The sequence below is a fragment of the Momordica charantia genome (genome assembly GCF_013281855.1).
Source record: "Momordica charantia cultivar OHB3-1 chromosome 11 unlocalized genomic scaffold, Mcharantia_2.0 BLBB01000011.1, whole genome shotgun sequence".
Taxonomy (NCBI): Eukaryota; Viridiplantae; Streptophyta; class Magnoliopsida; order Cucurbitales; family Cucurbitaceae; genus Momordica; species Momordica charantia.
The window spans coordinates 8,710,954-8,730,326 of NW_028275159.1; the positions used below are offsets into that span (position 1 = coordinate 8,710,954).

The following is a 19,373-nucleotide window of genomic DNA, read 5'->3' on the forward strand; positions in this document are numbered from 1 at the left end:
TAATTACCAAAATACTCAAAAAAAAAATAAATAAAAATTCTTGTGATTTGTGTTTCAAGCGAGTCACGTCATGGATATGATTCCTTAATATTATCGTTTTAATATTAATAATCTATGTAATTTTGATGTTTATGTACCTATAAAATTTCTATAAATTGTTGTCACTTTAAATGATTAGATTTCCTAAAATTTACTATAAATTGTTCTGAAATAGTTGAGTAACGTTATTGTACGAATTCCCAACTCATATATATTTTAATACAGAGTTAAAAATCAGGGATAAATAGCATATTCAGCCTAAGAATTTTGAAATAGAAGATTGGGGTCAGATTTCAAAAGAAACAATCTGTTAGTTTCAGCGATCGTTATTAAAGTTACAATATAGTTATACAGACCAGAGCCAACAATAAGGCTATTTTTCAAACTAAACTGTTCTTAAGGATATTATTCAAAATAGCCAAACAAATAAACTGCCATTTACACGATCGTTCAGTAGTGTATACCCATCCAGTAATGTAGTTTGTTAGCCAAAAAATGCAAAATGCAGTAAGCGTTAAGGCGAACGTTAATAGATTCCGAGTATCGTACCTACTCGTTAAGCCAACCAGCTGAATTATGGTTTGAATACGGGTATTGAGGACCGGAAGCAAACCCCTGTGGCGCACCCCTATAACCGGAGGGTAGGTGTGCTCTCGGATCGATAGCGCTGCTGCCATTCAGCTGATGCGCAGCTCCCATTCCACCCAATCTAGTGTGGTTCAACTCATCGAGTCGAGGTGCATATCGTTGCGTTGCTGAAGTGTTACTCCAGTAGGATGATTCGGGGGGTGCACCCAGATGCCCATAAGTAGCTGGGAACGACCCAATCCTGCTATACCCAGGATCAAGTCCTGCTTGATAATTGCTTCTCAAATTATCAGTACCTGAGTGCCCGTAACGATGAATATGCGATCGTATTTCTGAGTCCCCCATGTACCCTTCAGGCCTGCTAGTGTAGGGTTTATAGTTAAGGCCATCGACATGTCCTCGCATTTGATTGATGATACGTTCTTCAAAGTGTCTAGAACCAATATCAGAAATAGGACTTACATTGTTTGACCATCCACTGGTCCCAATTCGATTGGGCTCTTCAGCATTGAGGTTGTACTTCCGGGCAATGTCATCGGTCGAGCTGCTTCGTGCTGCATCATAAGCAGCTACCAAGTTGGTATTCCTGCTGAGCATCGTCAATCCCATCTGCTGATGACCGATCACTCCCACCTCAGTAAATGGAGGCATCTCAACAGACTTGGACAAGAAACCATCCAAAGAATATTTATGATCACTAACATTTGGAGAAGCATGAGGCCCCTGGTAGATCTCATTTAGAGAAGGCTTTTTAACATCACGTGTGCTCTCTTCTGATGACTCACCCTCTCCTCTTCTAGCTTTTCCTTCAAAACGTTTCCTCTTACTCGGAGCCTCAGGAGACAGATTAGTACGATGCTCTCGACTGTCATGGCTCTCTCTATCGCTATCCCTCTTTGTCGTCTTCGAGGACCCACTTTTATGAACTTCAGAGACAACCGATCCATTCCTTGAACCTTCTGGTTCATCTGCTAGCAATGTATCACTGACATGAATATGATCGTCCGATGTTTTAGACCTTTGGCCCTTTTCCGACTCCAGTTGCTTAGGCCTCAACACTTCAGAACCTTTTCCCTTTCCTGAATCCTCTTGTTGCCAATGCCTTGACAAATCAGAACTCTTACCCTTTTTAGACTCCTCTGGTTGCCTCGCCCTTGAAGTATCAAAAGTCTTCCCTTCTTCCGATTCCAGTTTCCTCGGCCAGAGATGACCATGCTCTTGCGCGATGGCTTTATGTTTGTCAGCCCAGTCACGACGACTCCACAAATATAGCAAGGGTGGCCTGACATTCCACTGATCCATCTGCTTATCTTTCACATCAACGGATCCAGGAAGATAAAACGACTGAAAAGGAAGGAACGGATCAGAGTCGATCTCATGAATAAGTTTAAGAAACTACAACAGGATCTTTCCATATACCTTTCCTGACAAAAATGTATTATCCTCCCAGACCAGGTCATAAGGAGTCTTTTTTTTATCTAATCTGAAAGTAGACAAAAGAGGATGAATCAATAACAAATTCACCACGTGCTTTCTTAAAAAATATGCCACAAAATGGTGGGGGAGAGAGCTAACCACCATTACCTCTCAGTTTCAGGAGGAACAATAAGAATAAGGAGCTTTGGATTAAACTCGAGAGCCTTGTCAATGAATCTGTTGGCCAAGGAAGCTTTAACTCCAAATGGAGGATTCAGCCCCATGATCTACATAAGGAAGGCAGTCGGATACATTTTATAGTAAGCCACAGAGATCCAAACATGTATGTCAATTGCCATCATATATAAATCATTGCTTAATTAATTATATTAACATTGAAAAAAAATTGTCTATTTTTTCTTTATATCCGTATATCCGTGGGTCAACTTGTGCGTACATTGCCAAAGAAACTCGTAGTTTAAATCGGCTGTCAACCTTTTTATTTGATTAATATGATAAAGTATAAGCCAAATAATCTTGTAAAAAAGTAATAGTTTGTACATGTATGGTTTACTAATTAATTGTACTTGAAAAGACAAAAAATTCAAAGCACCTATTTCGAACTAAGAAAATAATCTATTTATACTTTAGTTGAGAATGCATAAGAATGTTATGGGATAAAGAAAATTTTCCACTATATCTAAATATCAGTGTCTCACATACTTCGGGGAAAAATTAAATTCACCAGGCGTATGGAAAGAGATAAAAAGTTAATTTGGATCTAATCCATAATATTTGATTTTGAGCAATGATTATTAATATATAAAAAAAAATTCATGTGATTATTCGTTACCCTAGCAATTTTGATGGAATGAACATTATTGTGTACTGTAATCATTATTAAGTACAAAGAAAATTCATAACTTCCTGTACACTTAAATAAATCAAAAGTAGTTCATATATTTGGCACTCAATCTTATAACCCCGCTTGAATTCTACTAACACTTCACTTCTTAAATTTTAGTAACTAATTAAAATTTTACATGCTCGCTAATGAAAATAAATTAAAATCTTGGTTCATGTGAATTTTTAAAAGTTTTAATTCACCTATTGAGATCTTAAATTACTCGTACGTACTAAAAAGATATCTTAAAAAAAGAAACCAGAAACAGAAAGCAATTGTTCTCACCAATTGAGATCCTTTAGGCAGTTCCTTGGGTTTCACACTCATCCAATCCCTCCTTTCAAAACTAAAATCATTCTGCAAGAAAAAATGGTGTGAAACCGACATCCAGCAATCAAGATGAACAAATAAATACTATAAACGAAAGACAACAAGTCACATGCAACCGAACCGATATGAAGAGAAACACGCAAAAGTCTGATCATAGATGCTAATCTCATTGAGGAAAAGAGTTCAAAAGTCTACAGAAAATAATAACCATGCTAAACAAATAACTAGCTATCATGAGAGAATAATTAAATGCCTTGATCAAATAAGATCGGCGCGTTCTCCATTAAAGCAACACAATGTTCATTTTAATATTTGGTTCTTGCACTTGTAATTGTCTTTTTGGCCTTTTGTATATTTCATACCATCAATGAAATATTGCTTCTCATCAAAAAAAAATTAAAATTTGTAACAATAGTTCTAAATTTGTAACAATTTAATCCTTCAACTTTAGTATGTAGCAATTTACTAATTATAGTATAAAATTTGGTCCTTAGCGTGAAAAATCTTGTCAACTTGAAGTATTTATTTTGGTATATAACAATTCATTACATGTAATTTCAAAATGCACTAAGCAAATCTGCGCACGTAACAAATTTCACTACACCTTAATGAGAATTTTTCATGGCACAGACTACATTATTACAAATTTTAAACTATAAACACTAAATCATTACAATTTTTAAACTACATAGACTAATTCATTACATGTAGAAGTCCATATAAAAGCTTATGGACTAAATTGATACTTCAATGAAAGTACATTTATGTTTTAACTTTATAAAATATTTTTACATCTTTTTTCTTTTCCATGGGGATGGGAAAGTCGGCCCAAAAACACAATCAAAACAGCATTAAAATAATGACAGCTTAAAACACAAAATCGCCATGTTATATCCATACAGATTAACAAAGTTTTGACCCTAACGGGTTGACCTCTATATACTTGAAATGTAAAAGTTTGGGGTAGGTCTACCTTCGGTGGAATCAAGTCAAAGTTTTTGTATGAGCATCGTTTCCCCGTCTCATCAAGTTTTTTCTTCACTAGAACACTAAAATCATTTGCACCACAGCAGAAATCTACAATCTGTTTTCGATGTGCAGACTTGATTGTCATATAAAAATAAAAAGGAAACAGTAACATGATGCGACCATAAAATAGACAGGAACTGGGATGGGCTTTGAATCAAGGGCTACAACTGTACATCTGAATCTAGAGGATGGAATAAGAATCATATATATAGATAATTTTCTATTCAACCTGATGTAATCCTCATCAGCATTAATATTAGTTAGCTGTTTTATTAGTTGGTTAGTTGCTAGCTTGAATAATGAATTAAAAGCCAAACGGCTATTTTACTTCTTTATTCCTGTCCGAGACTCCTCTTCTATAAATAAGAGTCCTCACCTCCATTTGGAGGTTGAATATTCTTAATACAAACATAATTCTGTCATTGGTTACACCACAGCCTCTCACTTTTTTGGGAGATTTGAAGACTCGATGGGTTGGAAAATTGATTCATCGGGTCTCCTCTTAGTTAAGTCCTGATCTAGACTACTCTCTCCTTCTTCTCCTTTACATAAGGAATTGTTTTCAGCTATAAAACACGGACACGGCAAAAAATGAGGAGTGTCTGTGTCGGACACGGATACGTCCGGACACACTCCGGACACGTGTCCGACACGCAATTTAAAGTGTCCGAATATTAAATTTTTTATTTTAATTTCAGACACGTGGGGACACGTTTTGGACATGGGAGGGACACGCCAGATAAAAAAATATTGTTTCCTTAGCCCAATTTTGGAAGTCCAAGAAGTTTGGCTGAAATCTCAAAAACTTAAACTACAAAAAAAAAAACCCTAAAACGCTACCTAGTGACCCACCCTTCTGTTTGTGTGAGTTAAATTAAATAAGCTCTATTCTTACTCCCTTTTTTCCCTAATTTCATATGAATTAAACTGGAGTAGAATATGTTTTACTAAATTAGGATGACAACTTCGACCCAATAATCAAATTCAAATCCTTCTCTAGGATTTTTTTTAGTGGATTACATTTACTATTTTTATACTTTTTAGTGGGTACATCTTCAACCCAATAAATTTACTTGACATTTATGTTTTTTAGCGAAGTATATTTAGCATTTTTATGTTAAATTTACCTATATCCTAAAAAAAATAATAAATAAATAACGTATCCCCAGCGTGTCCGTGTCCTAGTTTTTTAGAAACTGACGTATCGCCGTGTCCTGTCGTGTCCGTGTCCGTGCCCCATGTCCGTGTCCGTGCCCCGTGTCCGTGTCCGTGCTTCTTGGGTTTTCGGCAATTTGGAAGTTTTAAGAGAGTAAATATTCTTATCTGGAATATGTCAAAAACCAGCCTAAACACAGCTGAAGTTTTGCAAAAGAAGCTTCCTCATTCCTTTCCAACGGCATCAGTTTGCTTAATGTGTTGTGGATCCAGAGGTACAGAACCATTTATTTTTTGGTTGCCCCTTGCTATGGCTCGTTGGTTCCATCTATTCTAAATGTTTAATTTAAGTGGGTCTTCTCAAACGATTCAAGAAGCAATTTTCTTCATCTCCTATAAGGTCCTTCTTTACTTTCTGGATCCCATTTGATATAGGTTAATGCAATCAAAGCCATCATCTCCGACATTTGATTTGGGCATAATCTAAGTGTTTTTTAGAATAAGCAGCAATGTTGGTTGGAGCAATTTGATATCTCTAGATTCCAAGTTTCTCAATGGTGTTCTCTTCCTAAATTATTAGTCGATTTCTCTGTCCAAGACATTTGTATTAGGGAGCTGTTATTGGCCCTAGTTAGCTTTTCCTTTGGGAGTTTGTTTGTTTGAATATTTGTTTCTTTTCAGCACATCAACGAAAGGTCTCATTTCTTGTTTTAAAAAAATAACAGCGAATATCAAATAACATACAAATGAACATATACTTACTGTATCGCCTTTCTGTATATACCAATGAAGCCTATCAACAATCTGCATTACAGAAGATATTTTTAGTGTGTACAAGGACTCTCTGAGAGGAAAAATAATGAGTACTAGAAAAAGACATAAAACGAAAAACGGGAAAAACAAAGGAACAAAACTAAAAAGTATTCCATTGGGGGCTGAACAAACAAAATAACTGACTTCTAATTGTCAAATTCCTTCGCACATTGATAGGAAACACAAATTTAAGCCTTCTCTAAGAACTCCTTTAAAGTAAGAGCGGAGAATTTCTTGGACTGCTGAGTTCATTTCTCTTGGTGTTGAAGGTTGTTAGAACTTAGAAGAAAACACCAGGATCCTATGATTGATATCATAATGAACTATGAATGGAAAGACATTTCAAGGATCGTATGATTGATATCCATCTTATGCAGGAATACTGCCGTGAAATGTGGAAAAACATTCAAGGGAACCAAGAATGGATAAATGGTTAACAGGAGACGTGTATTGGGAATGTATGAGAAATGAAATCAAAGAATTTGTATCCAAGTGCCCAGTCAGCCAACACAATAAGTCATTTATGTGCTTATGGAAATATGGACAATTTTCCACTGAACCTAATGCATTATGGAGATAAGTAGGGGCAAGTATTTATGGAACTGGCTGTTTTAATTGATCTGTTAATGACAGAAAATTTGGTCGCGCTCGCTGTCCATGGTTTAATATTAATACATATTGGAAACTGGTGGAAAAGTACTACTCTTTCAAAGTTGGAAATGGGAAACGAGTTCTCTTTTGGCATCATGTATGGTTGGGAGACTCAGCCTTAAAGACTCGATTTCCTTTGCTGTTTCGAGTCTCGTCTACCCCTCTTATTACTGTTTTTGAAGCGTGGGATCAAAATACTGCATCTTGGAAGATTGAAATCAGTTGACAGTTGAAGGATAATGAATCTGAGGAGTTTATGGCCTTGATTTCCAGTCTGAAATTGTTTTCTATCAAGGATGAAGAAGATCAGAAAGGCTGGTTGTTGGATTCTTCTAAAAACATTTCGGTAAAATTGTTGTGCAAGCCAGCTGATTCCTCTTCTCTTTTGCCAAAAGAGTATGTAGCTGCACTTTGGAAATCCAAAAGTCCATAGAAAGGTAATGTTAATACGAGGAGGTTCTTCAGAAAAAAAGCTTCCTTCAATGGTCATCCATCCATCTATTTCCATCTTTTATGCTAATTCTTGTGAAACTCAGCAGCATATCTTCTTTCATTGCCCTTATGCGGCGGCTTGTTGGAAGCTCTTATTCGAGATTTTTAATGTTTTGTGGACTCATGCTAGATGTCATGACAAACGTAAATTCTTTACTGTTTGGTCCAGTTTTAGACCCTAAGCAAATCTTCTTTGGTGCAATGGAGTTAAGGCCTTGTTGTTCAATTTATGGGCTCAAAGGAATCAAAGGATCTTCAAAGGGAAATGTATTTCTTCGGGAGAAAGCTTCACCCTTGCCAAATTCAAGGTCTCACAATGGTGTCCTCTTTCTAATTTGTTTAGGAGAATGGAGTTTGTATATTTTTTAACATTTTTGTTCATTTTCATAAATCAATGAAAACTTCGTTTCTTGTTAAAAAACTAATAATAAAGAAAGAAAGAACCGATTGTAAGAGAGGGCAGTTTTTTCTTTTGTTGGGAAGTTAAAAGAACAGTGTCAGACCTCTTAAGATTGTGATACCCTTTAAATTCAAGTAAATGGTAAATTCTGGTTCTTGTGCTATATGTCGCCGGGAGTTCTAGTTTGTAGTACACATCGTGCTTAAACAATGGATTGCTGATGTTCTGCGGCCAAGACTATCTAATTGGTACCTAACATCTTTCTTTTTTTTAATAGGAAACAATAGGTACCTAACATCTCCTTGAGTAAGAAAAATCATGGCAAGAAAAAACAATATAACAAGTGTCATGACCATGCTTTCACAATCAAAGATGAAACTACCGAAGTAAAATATTTGTCAGACCACAGAACAACTTTGCTGCCAAAATAATAATAATACCTCCTGAAGTTTCTCCACTTTGGTAAAATGGCGGCCAAAGGAGGAGTAGCGCATGCCATTAAGAAATGGTGCAAGATATACTCTCAGTTTGTTCTACAGCAAAGGAATTCATAGAGTCAATAAAGGATAAAAATTAAAAAGTCTCAATACAAGCAAGAATCAGTTGTTCGAAGGAAACAAAGAATTCAACATGTTGGTAACATAACATATGGTGACCCAAACAAATAACATTATGATGAAATAGAAAAGTTCAAAAGAACAACCTCGACAAGCCACAAACATTTAGTATTAAAAATAATAAATAAACTAAATTCCTTTCAAAATAAAAAATGACGTTTATGCCTTACAAAGACAACATCACTTCCAATAATAAGTTGAAAAAGACACAAATATGGTCTCCTTTCTGAAAGGGAAAAAAATCATAGAATTACATAAATCTTTTGATGGTATAAATTCATCTGCTAAAGAAAAATAACAACCAAGAAATATACAATGTGCTACAACAAATAACCAACACAATGACCAACACAATGAAGAGTTAGTTTCTTGTTAAAAAGAAAACAAATAACCAACACAATGACATAGAAGTAAGATTTTTTAGGACTAGGACCTATTCATTTTATGGAGTGGGCATGAATGTTCATTTATTTTTTTATATGAAAATAAATGTTCACTTATTGTTCCTTTTCGCGCTTTGGTGGGCTGTTTCTTATTCTCCTCAAGAGAGGTTCTAGACTTTTACTGGTCACTTTTCACAATTTCAAATGAAAAGTTCTATTTCCTTTTCAAAACATTGTAAGGACCTTAGTAATGCAAGACCTCCGTATCATATATATGCATAAAGTAGTTCAGGATTTCAGGAACACAAAATAACAGTAAGTAAAAGACCGTGCTACCTCAAGTAATTGGTCAAAGCAGTTGACAACTTAGAACCTAAAAGAATTGCTTTGAAACAGTGCAATAAGAAATTGTGAGCACCTTCCACTTAAATATTTGATTAAGAACTTCAGGTTCACAAACAGCTTCTGCATCCTCAATGCTACATCCTTCCTCGAGCTTGCGTAGAGCAGCTCGAACAGCCTAACAAACAACACAGTATACCGGGGATAAGTAAATGCGTGATCTCTTTAAGGGTACATCAAATTAATGATTTTTGCACCTCAACAGAGCCTTCCAACTTCCCCATCGTGATTATCTTGTCCACGGTATGTTTTAAAGAGCATGCATGAGTAGAAGATGGAAGTTTGTGCTTCTGTATTACGTCCTCCAAAGTAATTGAAGATGCAACACTTTTCATCAAGTCCATTAGCCTAGGTCACAAGGAAAAATATCTCAAAAACAAATCAGTTTTACAAAATATATCCCTTTTCTTTAAAATAAAATGCATCATAAACCATAGTAAATGTTGGCCACCTCCTCTCCGTATCAGCATCTAATTGAGGCATCTCACTGCTTAACTTCTTTGTCAGAGATTTAGATGCATCAGACTTGCCCAGTTCAATGTTATCCTCCTTAGAAGACTTATTTTGATCAGACCTCTTGGTTGTCGTGCCATACTTGCCAACTAAGGAGGATTTTCTTACTTTGATAGACTTGTCAACATCCATGAGGACAGATTCTGAATTTTGATTCAACGACTTTCTTGAAACATTACCCAATTTCACTTTTCTAGACTCAGAGCCCACCAATGATTTCTCAGTTTCTTTGCCAAGAACCTTCCCTTGAGACAATGACCTTTCAAATGATTTGGTTACTTTTGCAGCAGATTTTCCCTGAAAATCATTCAACAAATTTCCCTTTTTCGATACAACTTTCTCTCTACTCCCAAGAAAATCTATTGTCTTCCCTTTTCTTGCATCACCTGTAGAAATTTTCTTCTGCTGAGTAGGAATCTTACTCTCTTCAAGACCGGGGAATTTAATATGGTCCCTCGCTGGAGTCCCAACTTCTTCATCAATATCATGGTTTCTGGTGAAATTAAAAGAAAAGAACATTAATAGGCTGGCTAATATTGATTAAATGAATAGCAGTAACAGCTAACACCACTCTTACAAGCAATATATCAATATGCGATTAGGTAATAGCCCTTCCCAAGCCCTGGTTGGGATCTCATCATCCTCTGAACCTTCAAAAGCGATCTTCCTAACAAAAGCCACGCATACCTCAACCAGTTAAGCACCAGAAACTTAAAAATTACCCTCAATTCACTATTACACAGATACAAAGGATACCTCGGTAAGCATTTCCTATGATATGATTTAGGGCAACGACGGCAAACAGCAAACTGCAACTCGTGGATTTTCTTGTTTTCACCAAGTTTACAAACAGAGCACTTATGCACAGGACATGAAAAAGATTCTCCAAAAGCAATCTTCTTCTCAAGTTCCTCAGCAGCAACTTTATTCTCCCGATGAAGCAATTTTGAAACACATTTAGGATGGTAAAAATAACCACAAGTTGCATTTACACATTGAAAGACCTAAAAAGCAATGGTAAATCATATTAGATAATAATCAAAGGCAGAGAGATGTCTAAAATTAATGTGCATCAAAAAAGGAGACATGGGCTATTGGCTTGGCGTAATTGACAATGCCAATAAATAAATAAACATTAAAATAAAGAAGATCCAAATACATGCACGAACAGGAAAGAAAGTCAATCCTAAGAATCAAAGACTTGATTGATCATGAAAGGGTCGGTGAAATAATGAATTAAGAAACATGAAAAACCACTACTGTAGAGTTTGAGGAAAAACCTAGGAGCCATTTAAGCTTATTATGATAAATCCATTTAAGTTTATTATGATAAACAACCCACTGCCTGTATTGTGCATGATGCACATAGCAATCATACAGTACATGACGGATACCCATTTTAGTAGTAAAAGGTAGGAGAGTAATCAATTCTCTACCTCCTGAAATATCAAATTGACAATGAGATACTTTTCAGCTATAAAACACGGACACGGCAAAAAAGGAGGAGTGTTTGTGTCGGACACGGATACGTCCGGACACGCTCCGACACGTGTTCGACACGCAATTTAAAGTGTCCGAATATTAAATTTTTTATTTTAATTTCAGACACGTGGGGACACGTTTTGGACATGGGAGGGACACGCCAGATAAAAAAATATTGTTTCCTTAGCCCAATTTTGGAAGTCCAAGAAGTTTGGCTGAAATCTCAAAAACTTAAACTACAAAAAAAAACCCTAAAACGCTACCTAGTGACCCACCCTTCTGTTTGTGTGAGTTAAATTAAATAAGCTCTATTCTTACTTCCTTTTTTCCCTAATTTCATATGAATTAAACTGGAGTAGAATATGTTTTACTAAATTAGGATGACAACTTCGACCCAATAATCAAATTCAAATCCTTCTCTAGGATTTTTTTTAGTGGATTACATTTACTATTTTTATGCTTTTTAGTGGGTACATCTTCAACCCAATAAATTTACTTGACATTTATGTTTTTTAGCGAAGTATATTTAGCATTTTTATGTTAAATTTACCTATATCCTAAAAAAAATAATAAATAAATAACGTATCCCCAGCGTGTCCGTGTCCTAGTTTTTTAGAAATTGACGTATCGCCGTGTCCTGTCGTGTCCGTGTCCGTGCCCCGTGTCCGTGTCCGTGCTTCTTGGCTTTTCAGAAAAGGAGTTTCATTTGAATCTTTAGCAATATTCTCAAATATAAGCAGTGTATGAATAAACTTGAGGATTAGTGTTGAGCCAGAAAATTTGTTGAGTTTTTCTCACAATGACTTAATGAGATACTTTTTGCCAAAGGACTTTAAATTCTAATCATTAGCAAGCTAGAATTATAATTTATACATTAAGGAGGATTTAGCACAAAAACTAGTTGAGTTTTCTGCAACTATGACAATGGTTACATCTCCTTTCTGTATTTCATTTTTATAATGAAATATTTTATCTCCTAGATTAGGGAAGTTAACTTCTCTCAGTTATCAAATCGCCAGGATTTATAGAATATATCTATCTTATCTAAAGAAGAGTATTTGAAAGCCACATCTAAGTCCGATGTACACAGATTGTAATTTACGTTGTTTATGGCATTTCTTGATGTTTCAGAAACGTGGAGTGTTATGGGATCGTGCTATTAAATCTGCAGTGCGGGAGTAGTTCCAAAGGTTGTAAAGAATAAATCTAGATGATGCCACATAGTTAGGAATATTATTAAATTTGCAACCTCTCTCCAAGTTCTTCTTGATGCATTCTTTCTCTTTTGCAATTACAACTTCTGAACTAGTACCAACTGTCAACTGGGGTTGATATCTGACCTCCCTCTTTCTATATGCACCTTTCCGTCTTCCTTTACTTCTTGAAGGTTATCTCATTTATCATCTTAAAAAATATTGTTATGTGATACAATACAACACTTCATGGATTAATTAAAGTTTGGGAGTCTGAACACGTTACATTGGTTTTTAATATCTGGTTCAAATTGGATTAGCAAAAGATTTTATTCTCTCTTAACCATATCCTCCAATATTAAAATTGGACGTACTCTGCGACAAAATAGAACTCAACAAAATCCAAAACATCAATTCAGTTTACATTATAAAGCCATACCTCAGCAACAGAAGACTTATCAGATGAACCCAAATTCCCGCAAGCAAAACACTGGTGCTGTTTATACTCACAATTCTTGCAAATATAAGTTTCAATTGCCTGCCAAAAAGTTCATATATATTCAAGAAAATTAACAAAGAGAGTAGACAAACGTAGAAAATAAAAATAATAAAATATTGTCATACATCTACTTCATCCCTTGAGAGACCAAGAGACAAACATTCATCACCATTCTCTTCGGTTGCATGAAAGGACCTCATGCACCTCCCATCACAGCTGCATGACAACTCACAATCTCATATCAGATACTTAAATAACAATTCCATCGAACTATGATTTTAAGAAAAATGAAACAACGTAGAGTAATTGGCCAACCCCCCCTTTTTTTTGTTAGAAACAATTTCATTGATTAGTGAAATTATAAAAGGGTGGGGAAGTTTAAACCTCACAAACCAAAGGAGTTACAAGAAACCTCAATCATTAAAAGTAGAAAATAATGATCATATGTGGATTATTAAAAAGAGCAGAAAATATATTATTAAAAAATAACCAGGAGAAGAGATACGGGTAGTTGAGAAATATGAAATATTATTTTCTTCACAAGAAAATAAATTATTACAATGGGACACAAAATACATCAAATAAACTATCAATGAACCACTTTGAAGAGAACAAAAATAAATGCACAACTATTTCGTTAAAATAAAGATATATAAGAGATACGGGTAGTTGAGAAATATGAAATATTATTTTCTTCACAAGAATATAAATTATTACAATGGGACACAAAATACATCAAATAAACTATCAATGAACCACTTTGAACAGAACAAAAATAAATGCACAACAGATAATGGATATTTGAATATTTCGTTAAAATAAAGATATATATGTGTATATATAACCCCCTCAAGCTGAAGGAGATGCAAAAACGCTTTCCAATAATGAATAGAGAATAGTTATAAAGTTTAGAAAGGACACTACAAGATGATGCCACAAAATTATATGCCATAAATTTTGTCTAGAGATCTATCAACATCTTGAAAAATCCTATAATTCCCCTTCAACCAAAGCTCTTATAAGGTAGCGCCCACCACCTCAAGCCATAAAATTCTGGCATTGTACCTAAATGGGTGGCCTCTAAGCAAGAGAGAAGAGGAAGTCCTTTACCCCTACTGGAAATACCATGTGAATTTGAAAGCATGGACTACGAGGCCAGAATCTCTACTTGCAAAATGGATTTTATGAGAAACGAGAACTCATGGAGAAATCAACCACCAATGGCCACCTACCTAGGATATTGATATCCAATAAATATATTTGGCAACAAAATGTTTTAAAGTTAAGCAGTTGTCTTGTGAAAGAAGTTGAGGTGCATGCAAACTAAGTCGAACAATCACGAATATCAATTAAAAAAATGGAGAACTTAACCACCAGAATCCTTCCCATCCTGACAAAAAAAGAAAAAACCACACCAAGGTTTTAACATTGTGATTGTTTTAAGGTAATAAGACAAGTTTACACAAAGAAAGGGCCATAAAAGGGGAGTCTAGAAAAGTAGAAGTAGTCAAAATTTTCTTCGTGGTTGAAGATCCTATTGTTCCTCCCAAGCTAAAGGTTCCAAGAAAAAAAGGCACCTATTCAGTGAAGACAAAGTATATTTTTCACCTTGAAAGGATGACCCACAAATATCACATAAGATGTCCCTAAATAGTACCAAGCACCAGCTGAATGTGGATGAGAAAGAGTTCCAGCCTTTGCCAGCATAAGAACAATTGAAATAGGTGAAGCTTTGTGATTCCATGTCTCTCTTGTAGCGAAGACACCATCCTGGGGATAAGAAGAACCATGGGAGCCGCTTTTGCTATCTGATGTAGGGTTTAAGCTTCTGTGGCTAAGTTATCAAAGGAAGAACTTGATTTTCTTTGGATAATAGCCCTTCCAGACAATTCTGTAAAGCAAGAAGCTAACCTGAGAAGAGGTGTTTACTATATCATTGCAAAGAGATCAAACCAAGAAGAAGCCACTTGGCTTCAACAAACAAGCCATTTGTCTTCTGTATTGGAGGGCCGAAAGGGGGAGAGAAAGTGGAAGAGAGAAGCTCACTTCTGTATCTTGTTTCCTCAAAAAGTTTTCATAAGCCAAGGTCCCAGTCAAAGGTTGTGAAGTTCCAAGAATCTTTAATAGATGATGAGATTTTGCTAGTTAAGAAATGAAGCCTCGGGTAGGCTTTTGCTAATGGGCTGAACCAGTCCAAAAGTCTTGCCAAAATGTTGGTAGTGATCCCATCGCGGACTTTAATCCTGATGCTCTCATAGTGAAGGTCCCCGAGTTTGATGACGAGTCACCTAGGGTCCTTTTGGAGGAATGAAGAGAGTATGTTCCGAGCCAGAGATTGAAATGAGTGGTGCCATACTTAGCCACGATGTCGAGGCTTTTAAACTATTCACAGACATCAAGATCTTCAAATAGGCTTCTGATATTCTAGTGAATTGATGCCTGTTGCTGCTGCCTGCTGTAATTAATTGCTCTATAACACTTATGGTGGCCCATGGAAAAAAAGACTTAGGCTCAGTTTGATTTACACGTTTCCATCTAGTCACTGTATTTATTTCTCTGTTTTTAAGTTTATGGTGAAGGTGGCAAAGAAAAATTACAATTCTATGTAACAGTAATGAAGATAGTGAGTAATAATGGATGATGCTACAACCATCGCGATACATGATGTAGACACCAGTCACCAAGTAAGAACGCAAGGGAAACTCAAAACATTTTTTTTAAGAAACGTGTATTATAAACACAATAAAAATAAATAAAAATAAAAAATAAAAGCAGCCTCAAGGCAGGGGATGGGGAAGCCCCTCCCAAAAAAAGCTAATGAATGAAAGCTTTACAAATCATGGATAAGCTGTAATTACAAATAATTTCATGTGTTTTAAGCCACTACAAGGAAGTAGTAAGCTGCACGCTATTTCTAAAAGAATATAATGAGACTTTAACATGATTTCCACGTCCCAATTCATTGACCACTAACTCAACTTCATGGGCAACTCAAAAAATCGTACAAATTTTTTTAAGTTTTTCACTAGATCCATGAGTGTCAAAACCAATTTACACACACTTCAACTAATCTCGTGGGAGAACTATCTGTCGTACCACATTTTATTGTCAAGAAACTCGTAGGATTTTAATACTTTAGGTAGAAGGCTCCCATGAGGTTTGAACCAATTTTTCTGAATTTGAATTTTTCCACATGTCCCAACTCAATGACCACTAACCCAACTAATGGGGTTAACACATTTCATAATATCAACCCAGAATGTTAATCACACTACGAAGAATAACAGAAAAATACATACCATAGAAGATTACCACCATTGTCACAAAATGCACAGACAGAATCAAAGACATCATCATCACTATCCTCTTCAACAGCATCTTCATCTATGTCTTCATCATCTGAATCATCAACAATAAAACTAGACTTCACTGTGCTTTGAACTTCCTGAAAGTATGAGTAGAAAATGAGCAAACTGAAAAGTCCTCGCGGGCATGCACTTGTGCAGCAAAAATGCATTACCTCATGAAATAACCTTCTCTTACCGGGCCTCTCTTCAAGAAATGCAAGTAGAAACTGTTCGGATCACAAATCAAGGTAAGAAGATTAATCATTAAAAATAAATTCTATTAAAACATTCTTATAAAAATAAAATAAAAAAAGAATAATAAATTCTATTAAAACACAGCTCAGACCATAAAGCAAAACTGACTCAGGCCACTGGAGACTGCTATCACCCTACAATGTCTACCAGCGTAAATCAAATAAATGTATAGATCAAAGGAGAATAGTGAAACTGGCAGAAGAATATAGTTTAAATAAATAACGAAGAAAATCAACTCTCTATGGACCAAGACAGATTCATTTGGAGAATGGAACCATCTGGCCTCTTCTCAACCAGCTCCCTTTTATGTGACATGATGAATGGCCCCAAGAATACAGAAGCCCCACTGCTTTATAAATCAATATGGAAAGATCTTTATCCAAAGAAGGTTAAATTTGTTTTATGGGAGGTGAGTCTCAAAGCTATAAAACACACATGAGAATCTCCAAAGGAGGATGCCGTTCATGAGCATCTCCCCTCATTGGTGCGTCCTTTGCAAGCATAGCAATGAATCCCAAGGCCACATATTTGTCTCTTGCAACTATTCCTCAAGGGTGTGGAGTAAAATTCTTTCACTTTTTGGATGGTCCACTGCCTTTGTCTCGAATACAAGCCACCCCATGGCATACACTCTTACAGGCCATCCTTTTGACCATGAGAAAAATCCTCTGGTTGCATTTTGTTCGTGCACTATTTTGGTCTATATGGAAGGAAAGTAATCATAGAACTTTCCAAGACAAGGTCCAATCGATTCACTTTTTTGAGTCTTTAGGTTTCTTGGTCGTTACATGGTGTAAACTTTCCCCTCTTTCATCACTATAGTTTCTTTACAATGTTATCCAATTGGAAAATTTTTTGTGACTCCCTGGATGGGTTCTTCTCTCTATTTTGTAATTTTAATTTCATTTATATCAATGAAATTGTTCTTCTCAAAAAAAAATAATAATAATAGTAGTGAAGAAAATCACAAACCTAAGATGAGATTACTATTTACTCCTCAAATTATTCTTAATGTATCCGATTATTTATTCCATAAGGTAATCATGAATAAGCAGCAACAGAAAGAAGAAAACATGTCCTAGAAAAAAGAGATCAAACAATCTAGATCAAGACCATCCTACATGCACATAGATCAAATTATCCATTTTTGAAGGGTATATTGTTTTTCTTTTATATTTGTGAGTGTCCATGCTAGCTTGCACACACAACACACCTCCCAACCCTCCACATGAAGTCTTTAAAAAAGATCATGTATCTGGCAAAATCTGGTTACCTAGGACAATGTTGAGCCTGAAGCACTTGATTGAAGATGCCCAAAGTGATAAAAGAAAACCTAGTTCAGATGTCCTCTTTATCAATTCTCCTGCCCCTTTAAAAAAGATATTTTGAGGATGGAAGTGACCATAACCTTCAAATGTAGCGAGTTGGCTGTCTATCACCAACAAATTTGTAATTACCCGAATTTTTCTTCACCTACTTAGAAATTATTTTTGTAAGTTTTTTAGTTGCTGTGCTTTCGGACTAGGGAAGGTATCAAATGCTCCCTCCCCTGCCCTTTTGTTTCTTCTTCACATCAATACAAACTTTTTTATCCAATAAAATAAACAAACAAAATCTAATCATGCTAAGCACAAAAAGCAAACTGAACCTGGGACTTTGCCAATATATCATCCCTTTTAACAGCTTCACTGATTAGAGGCATGTGATCCACCAAATCATTCTGTGAAGGCCTCACCTCATATAAGCTGCAAAAATGAATGGCTTAAAAATGACAAATAAAAATCCATCAAACTGAGATGAAATGGGCTCATGAAGAAGAATACCTGAAAATTTTGGCTAAGTGATCCCACAATGTTTTGCTAGGTGTATCTGGATTTCTCTTCAAAACATGAAGGAATTGTACTGTGATCAATATGGTTCTAATGGTGTCCTCAAAGCTCTTTCTAGGCTTCAGAAGCTTAATCCACGTGTTTTCTTTGGAAAGCACTGATATCTCTGGCTTTATACAGCAAATATCAAACCTCCAGGCAGTTACTTGTTTATAAACCTTTTGAAGTCCATCATCGGCAGTTCCATGCAGGAAAATCGGTTCTTGACTGCCATCCAATGTCTCCACTTCACCCCATTGAATCGGCAAAATGGAGAACGAAACCGGTTCTTCCTTGTGATCCACGAAATGATAATTTGAGACAGTCAGTGGCAAGGCCTCAGCCTCGTCATCTGAAGACGCCATTACTCTATTGAAGTTCCAGTTCTGTCACTTAACAACCAAATTGAAAGAGTGAAATAAAAACCATGCTTCAAATGCACCACCTTCAAGACCAGAGGATACTTATTTTCTAATTTAAACTAGAACAATCACCAGTACATTAAATGAAAACCTCTGACGATTGTTACATTTTCCAAAACAGAATGGCGAATTCAAAAAAGGTAATTGACAGAGACGAAGAAGTACCAATACGGCTTTTCGTTGAGACTCAATCCCGATACAGAGAAACTACGAACAATTCAGAGAAGTTGGCAGCAAAACTAGGAACGAATGAACGGAAATCTAAGGCCGGCGGAACCCACAGCGGAAGCTAACAGTCAGTTTAAGGAGAAGCATCGGATTCCGGCAGCCGTCCGGCAGCCGTTCGGCAGAATCACCGGCGAAAATTAATGCAGGATAAAATCAGTGCGCGACGCAATCGGCAGAGAGAAGAGAGCAACAATGGAAAAAAAAAAAGAGTAGAAACTGAATCAATGGGTAGTTGTAATTTGTAATTCGATTTTCTGCAAAAATAACCTTCAAAAGTGTATAATCCCAAAAAGAAGAATTTTAGTCCTTTTGTGACGTGAATTAACAATTTTACCCTCGTATTTAAA

At 35.9% G+C, this 19,373-nt stretch overlaps 1 protein-coding gene across 3 annotated transcripts; it reads right to left on the minus strand.

The window, feature by feature from the left end:
* Positions 1-330: 330 nt before the first annotated feature.
* Positions 331-19,247, minus strand: EDM2 (ENHANCED DOWNY MILDEW 2). Of its 3 annotated transcripts, none has more exons than XM_022283736.2 (19): positions 18,964-19,247; positions 18,332-18,762; positions 18,157-18,253; positions 16,427-16,480; positions 16,206-16,351; positions 13,032-13,122; positions 12,847-12,945; positions 10,489-10,736; positions 10,310-10,399; positions 9,671-10,225; positions 9,417-9,567; positions 9,236-9,337; positions 8,258-8,350; positions 6,224-6,265; positions 4,251-4,361; positions 3,233-3,304; positions 2,212-2,330; positions 2,047-2,110; positions 331-1,971 (listed from the first exon to the last, which is right to left on the minus strand). In XM_022283736.2, the coding sequence occupies exons 2-19, from the start codon at positions 18,739-18,741 to the stop codon at positions 589-591; spliced, it is 3,927 nt and encodes a 1,308-aa protein (XP_022139428.1). In that variant the 5' UTR covers positions 18,742-18,762; positions 18,964-19,247; the 3' UTR covers positions 331-588. The 3 variants fall into 3 exon arrangements, with proteins under 3 accessions (XP_022139428.1, XP_022139427.1, XP_087975752.1); XM_022283735.2 differs by having other exon boundaries at positions 18,332-18,768; XM_088119626.1 differs by having other exon boundaries at positions 18,332-18,821.
* Positions 19,248-19,373: the final 126 nt, after the last annotated feature.

Bases quoted from the DNA above. Each gene is read 5' to 3' on its own strand.
- EDM2 (XM_022283736.2), bottom strand. From the start codon at position 18,741: ATGGCGTCTTCAGATGACGAGGCTGAGGCCTTGCCACTGACTGTCTCA. The intron at 4,362-6,223 runs GTAAGTATATGT...CATCGAAAACAG, and splicing joins ATATACAGAAAGGCGATACA to ATTGTAGATTTCTGCTGTGG. The intron at 2,111-2,211 runs GTAATGGTGGTT...GTCTACTTTCAG, and splicing joins GTTCCTCCTGAAACTGAGAG to ATTAGATAAAAAAAAGACTC.